General features: G+C 47.3%; 1 protein-coding gene across 4 annotated transcripts in view; it reads right to left on the reverse strand.

Moving 5' to 3' along the window:
- Window positions 1–6,562, reverse strand: part of kifap3a (kinesin-associated protein 3a) — a 28,088-nt gene that overhangs the window by 11,014 nt on the left and 10,512 nt on the right. For 2 of the 4 annotated variants that reach the window (XR_001776507.1, XM_008406416.2), the window contains exons 11-16: window positions 6,124–6,224; window positions 1,725–1,830; window positions 1,503–1,615; window positions 1,265–1,430; window positions 626–751; window positions 114–212 (exon numbers count right to left, since the gene is read on the reverse strand). Coding sequence is in view for 3 of the 4 variants with exons in the window: in XM_008406416.2 (XP_008404638.1) it covers window positions 114–212; window positions 626–751; window positions 1,265–1,430; window positions 1,503–1,615; window positions 1,725–1,830; window positions 6,124–6,224 (711 nt within the window). In the remaining variant the exon portion in view is untranslated. The remainder of the gene's footprint in view (window positions 1–113; window positions 213–625; window positions 752–1,264; window positions 1,431–1,502; window positions 1,616–1,724; window positions 1,831–6,123; window positions 6,225–6,562) is intronic. The other 2 variants (XM_017304284.1, XM_017304285.1) reach the window with 1 other exon arrangement.

The following is a 6,562-nucleotide window of genomic DNA, read 5'->3' on the forward strand; positions in this document are numbered from 1 at the left end:
TAATGAGGATGAATGGGGATGAATGGGGAGTAATGAGGATGAATGAGGATGAATGAATGTGGATCAATGGGGATGAATGGGGATGAATTCCTCCAGCGGAGCGTGAAGGATACGCGTGTCTTTGATGATGACGTCTCTGGTCTCCTTGTGGAACGCCATCTGGTAGAAGACGTAGAGGATCTGGCAGACAAACTCGTCGTCCTCCTGCTGGGCTGAAGCAGAAACAGGACAAACACTCAGCTCTCCGGGAAACGTTTCTCTAGATCATCATCTCCACAAAGGAGCAAAACCCCCACGGACAGAAAAACAGCTCATTTCTGCCAAAAGATCTCAGGCATTTTCTAGAAAAACTTGAAAATTTCTGAGTTTGAAAACACAAATTATCTAGAAAACATTTGGGAATTGAAAAATTTGGAAGAATTTCAGAAATCTGAAATGTTTGACTTTTCAAACTCTGGAATTTTCTTGTTGGAATGTTAAGAACTGCCGTCTTTTCTTTCTACATTCGCTCTAGTAGGTCTTTGTAAAGACCTGAGTGAAAACTGTAATTTCTGAAAAGACGTCACGAGTTTAAACGGCTCCAGCAGCTGGAGGTGAAACCTGACAGGAAGAGTCGGCGACTCACCGTTAAGGAGATCGATGAGAGCAGGAATGATGCCGGATTTGGCCAACATGGCGGCACAGGAATCGTCCGTGGAGACGGTGCCGATCAGGATGACGACCTCCAGGATCAGGTCGTCTTCAGCTGAGCCTGTCGGGAAACGCAGCGTCAGGAGGAAACCGCCCAGCGCCGGAAGTCTGATTCTTCCTGCTGCCGCTCCACTGCGTTCCTCCACATTTCTTTCCAGATAAGATGCTTTGTGTTGGCAGGGAGCAGCCTGGAAGCAGAACCACATCTCCTGACCTCTGACCTTTCACCTAAAACTGTTTCCCTCCAGTGTGGAAAGTTTCCAGTTATGTAAATCCGGAAGGTTGTTTAGTTTTTTAATATTCTGGTTAAAGTGAAATAGAGAAACGTTTGTAATCCTCTGGACCCTGAACGCAGCGCGACCTGCAGACCTTCCCTCTGGTCGGCAGGCATCAGGCGCTCAGATGAACCCAGGACAGATGAAGGCGGGGTCAGAGGTCAGCGGCCATCAAAGCTCCAGATAAGGAGGGAAGCCGTGTCTCTTCTCCATCCTCAGTCGACTCCTGGCTGATAACCGGGCCTGAGCGATGGCAGCCGGAGGTCACGGCGGGGTCACGGCGGTCTGGAGACACTCACCTGGCTTCAGGCGCCGCTTCAGGTACGGAACCAGGTCGTACTCCCTCAGAACCAACTCCCAGTCCAGGTCCGGGATGGTCAGGTTGGCCAGGGTTCCCAGGCACTCGATCACAAACTCTTCGGCCTCGTCTTCGCCGATCTGGGCCGCCAGGTCGCCAACGTGGTCCTGCAGAGACCAGACGAGAACAAAACGTCTAACCGGGACTCAGGCGCCGCAGCGACGCCGACGGACACGGACCAGGAACAGGTTCTTGGTGGCTCCGCCATGTTGAGACAGGTTCCTGATCATCTTCATCACCAGAACGTCCTTCAGCTTCAGAGCCCGCCGCATCAGCAGCTTCAGGCCGTTCCCTGGGCAGGGAGGAGACGCTGGGACCGGTTCTGATGGGTCGGTTGGTTCTGGTTGGTCGGGTCTGATGGGTCAGTTCTGGTCAGTCGGTTCTGGTCGAGCAGCTCAAACCTTCACAGAACACCTGAGCGTTGCTCCGGTTGGCGGCCAGGTTGATGCAGAGCGAGACGAGCGCCACGTCCAGCTGCTCCTCACTGCCCAGCATCATCTTCATCAGCTGCCAGACAACAAACATCATCATCATCGGGTCAGGTAGATGCTTCACCCAACCCGATCTGATCTGGGTCAGGACCAGCCAATCACAGGAGATGTCTCATCTGAACATTTCTCAAACATTAAAGTTTTGGATTTTTAAAATCCCAGCCCACAATCCCAAAGGTAAACTTGGCCCAATTAGAGTTCAACTCCAGTTTTGAACCCAGAACGGGGAGGGGCCTAAACAGGGCGGGGCCTAAATAAAGCGGGGCTAGATATGCAGAGGGCGGGGCCTAAATAAAGCGGGGCTAGATATGCAGAGGCCCCGCCCTCTGCATATCTAGCCCCCCTAAACAGGGCGGGGCCTCTTGGCTGGTCAGAAACAGATCAAACTGAAACTCCTGAGCAGGATATCACTTTTTATCTTCCTGATTCAATCAGAAGCATTCTGATTGGCTCGTGCAGATTGGCCCCGCCCACCAAACAAAGCTCAACTCTGTTTGGCCCCCCAAGAAGACAACCGCTCCGCATCCATCTTTAAACAAACAGGAACAGGAAGGACAGGAAGCTGTGGACGTCATTAACTTCCTGTTTTATTCAGACTGAGAATTTTTTAGATTTCCTTTGAAAACAGGTCATTTTAAGCATCAGCTAGAAAAAATTAACCAAAGGAAGAAAAGAGGATTCTGTCATGTGAACAACTGAGGGAAGAGATCAACTTAAAAAAATGAAAAAAATTATTTTAGATATTATCAAAATATGTAAAACTTTAAACATGTCAGACTGAACTCAGGGTTTAAATATAAAATATGAGGGAGGGAGGGAGGGAGGAAGGAAGCACCCAGAATGTTTTACTGCTTATGGTTATTGTGAAGATTTGATCATGATTTTGATTCATCCTACAAACAGATTCCAGTGAAAGACATTTGAACTCCTCCAGACTGAACCGACTCTCTGATCATTTCTTCTGCTGCTGCCGATCATTTAGTTTAATGTTTAAAGCTAAATGTATCCGACGTCCTGCAGAAGCTGTTTGTTTCATCATCATGAATAAACCCAACAGGTCTGAGTCTGACGGATGAATCCAGGCTGAGGGAGCTGAAGCTAGCTGAAGCTAGCTGAAGCTAGCTGCGCTAACCCAGCAGGAATCAGCGCTCAGGGTTAGGGTCACGACTCATCAGTAATCTGATCCAAACGACAAAAAGAGACAACGATGGAGATACCAGAGATTTATAATAATAACTCATCATAAATTACCGGTTAATGAATCGTTAGGCTGCAGCTCTAAAGGAATCAGTCAGAATGAATCAGTTCCTGGTTCTAGTTCAGTAGAAACATGATAGTCAAAGCCGGACATGTTGGAGATCTGCAGTTGAGACGGCTAGTTCATGCTAGCCCCTTGCGCTAGCTCATTATGCTAGTTCGTGCTAATCCTCCCACCGGTCCGCCCGTCTCCTCTGTCTGATTTAACATTAAACAGAAAAGGCTTTGAGCTGAGAGGAGGAGGCTTGGAGGAGGTGCAGCTCTTCCTCCTCTTGTGAGGAGCTGAGCATCAGGAGCGTCAGCGGGGCCGGGGTTAGGTATCACATACCGGGGGCCCCGGATCCCAAATCAGCCTCGTCTAGACTCTCTGGCACCTGCGTCTGCTCATTTACCGCAGACGGCCACCGGGGGCCGCCGGGGGCCCGCAGCCTGCTCCGCCTCGCTGCTGCTCCTGGACGGTGACCCCACTGAAGGGTGGGGGGGTCAGATCAGTGACGGAGCCTCGGTGGAGGAAAGGTGGGAACAGAAAAGTTTATTACTGATGGTTTCACACCCGGACGGATCTGCTGAGTCAGCAGAGACTTTCTGGGACTAAAGTCAACAATCAGGCAGAATACATGTTTACAGTGCTTTGAAAAGTATTCATGACCTTTGAACCTCAATGTTTGCTTCACATTACAAACACAAACAGAAGGAAAAGTGTGTCCTTCCTCCTCTCTCTCCTTCCAGCAGGACATCCAGTCAAAGACATGATGGACTGGGTTAGAACGGCCTAGTCAAAGTCCAGACTTTAGTTAGGGGCGGTACGCACTCAGACGTTTTATCACAATATTTGGTGGTACTGTTGCTATAATAAAAGTTTAGTTTATGACTGTGTGTCACAGTGATTCCCGTCCGTAACGCGTCTCTTCGGGACCAGGCAGGTTCAAAACAGCGATTTGTTAACTGAACAACATGGCTGCATTTCCACATTTACTGGCATTTTATTGATGCTTTTATTAAACTCCGGTGAAAAAAAAAAGAAAACTATGAATCCCGACAGTAAGGACAATTAAAGGGTATTTTAAATAACGATAAATCGATAAATGTCCACCCTGCACCTGAATCCCACTGAGGATCAGTAGAAATGGATGAAACTGGTGTTTTCAGAGCAGAGCCTCCAGCAGCCGACGGAGGAAAACATCTGCAGAAAACTGATTCAGGAGGCCGAACGCTCCTCCGAGCTTCACTTCCCACGTCAACAAAAACTGATTCTTCACATTAAACCCGTCATGTCATCATCGCTACCAGATAAACGCTCCTCCACTTTTCCTTCACGTCACGTTTCTCAAAGCTCAGATTCTGAAGACATGAAAAAAAATCCCGTAAAATTAAAAAATTCAGGTCATAAAACTGAAGATAAACCTTGTGAACGTTTTAACCCACGAGCCTCAATCAGCTGCTAACGTCCTACAATCTGATCTGTTTTGGTCACGTTTCCTTTTCCCTTCGGCTGCAAACGACCCACAGAAATACAATAATCACAAATTGATGTCCTGCCGCCTCTTCAGGATAATGCGCTCATCTTTATTTATGCTGAGTTTCCCCAAAGACTGGAATGAATATTTCTGTCTGTCTGATTTTACGCTCCGTTTCCTCTTCAAACTAAAAGTCTGAGGATCTCTGCTGTGGATGTGAGAAGAAACATTCATCTCTTTCATTTAGTCCAAGTCTCTCAGCAGGATCAGTGAGAGCGAGGGAGGCGGGGCCGAGGTCAGAGGTCACATCCTGGTCACGCTGCCGAGGTTCTGATCTGCTGCCGACTCGACCTTCTGAACAAACAGCAGAGCCTCACATCCACATCTGGACAGCATTTACACCCAATCCCAGCAAGCTAACGCCGCGCGGCGCCGGCCAATCGGCTGACAGGAGAGGAGCCGGCGACCGGGTCGGCCGGCGACCGGGTCGGCCGGGTCAGGAGGGAGCGCCTGCAGCGCAGCGCCCAGGTCGCAGCAGCCAACGCTCCAAACGCTGCGAGCGAATCAGCCTGAGGGGGAAACTTTGTTTTCCCACAGAGGGAATCTGATTCTGGGCTGATCTGGACCAGAACCGCAGACAGAACCTGGACAAATGTCAGGCTGGGATCCTTCTCTCTGAGCGGGGAGCCGTTTGAAGACATCACCATAATATCTTAGCTTATAGGGGGGGAAAGGATGGATTTTTAAAAGTCAAACTTATTAATACAATTATAAATGTCATAGCTTAAAAATAAATACTTAATAAGCAACATAGTGATTAATTTTACAAATTAAATCTTATTTAGCAAGGTAAATATTTAGCAGGACTCTAGATATCCAAATCGAAACTAAATATTTAGCTTCATACCAAATAAAATCAGTTTTGCTAACTAAACATGTAATTTGTAAAATAAATAACTATTTTGCTAATTAAGTATTTAGTTTTAAACTGACATCTGAAGCTAGTTATCTAGCTGGTTAAGTAAATATGTATTTAGCTTCAAACTAACTACTTAGCAAGTTAAGTAATTAGTTTGCTAACTAATTAGTTACCTAATTACCTACCAGTTAGTTACCTAATTAGCAACTAGTTAGTTAACTATCTATTTAGTTAGCAAGCTAGGTATTTAGCTTGCCAACTAGATATTTGGTGTGCTTCAAATTAAAGAGTTTAAATTAGATTTCTAGTTTGAAGCTATTTAAATTTATGGCCAAACTAAATATTTAATTAGCAGGCTTTCTAGTAAGCTAAATATTCAGCTATAAATATTAGGTAGAGCTAAATATTAATGCTAATTTGTCAATTTGTTTTTGGAGTGGACTATCAAAATAAAAGCTGGGTTTTGCACGCTGCTATATAAACGGCGGCTCTTTGTTGCTGGTGCATCACTGTGTCTGCAGATTAATTGGAAATCATTTATATTCCCCTTAAAACGGCTAATCCTAAGTTTAAAGCTGATATGTCAAACATGTCGAGAGGAAAACGGACCCAGAACCCGGTCAGAACCTGAACCGATGTCAGGCTGGGTTCGTGCCTCGACGTTAGCCAGCCTTACCTGCGGTATGCAGTCGCTGTGAGCAAACATGGGCTTGAATCTGTCGTCCATGCTGATGTGGTACAGGACGCACATGGCCAGCTGCCTCTGCGCCTCGTCAGCTGCAACACAAACACAGGCAGGAGGCGGGTCAGCCATGAATGACCGCTTGTCCCGCAACGCGCCGCAGGACGCCGCCGACCACATCCAGGAGGGGCCCACTGTTCCTGGACAAATATTAACGGCCTGAATGGACTGTTTAACAGCCGGGGGTCGGAGGTCAACCGCAGGCGGCTGCAGCTTCTCACGGCTCAGCAGCCGACAGTAAAGAACAGAAAACTACAGTCGGCTCAAAACAAACAGGTTTTTACACTTTGGGCTGCTTTCATCTTTACGTTGGTCCTAAAGGTCTGCCGTTTACTGCCGTTTGCTGCCGTTTGCTTCCGTTTGCTTCCGTTTG

Source organism: Poecilia reticulata, linkage group LG4 (genome assembly GCF_000633615.1).
Source record: "Poecilia reticulata strain Guanapo linkage group LG4, Guppy_female_1.0+MT, whole genome shotgun sequence".
Classification (NCBI taxonomy): domain Eukaryota; kingdom Metazoa; phylum Chordata; class Actinopteri; order Cyprinodontiformes; family Poeciliidae; genus Poecilia; species Poecilia reticulata.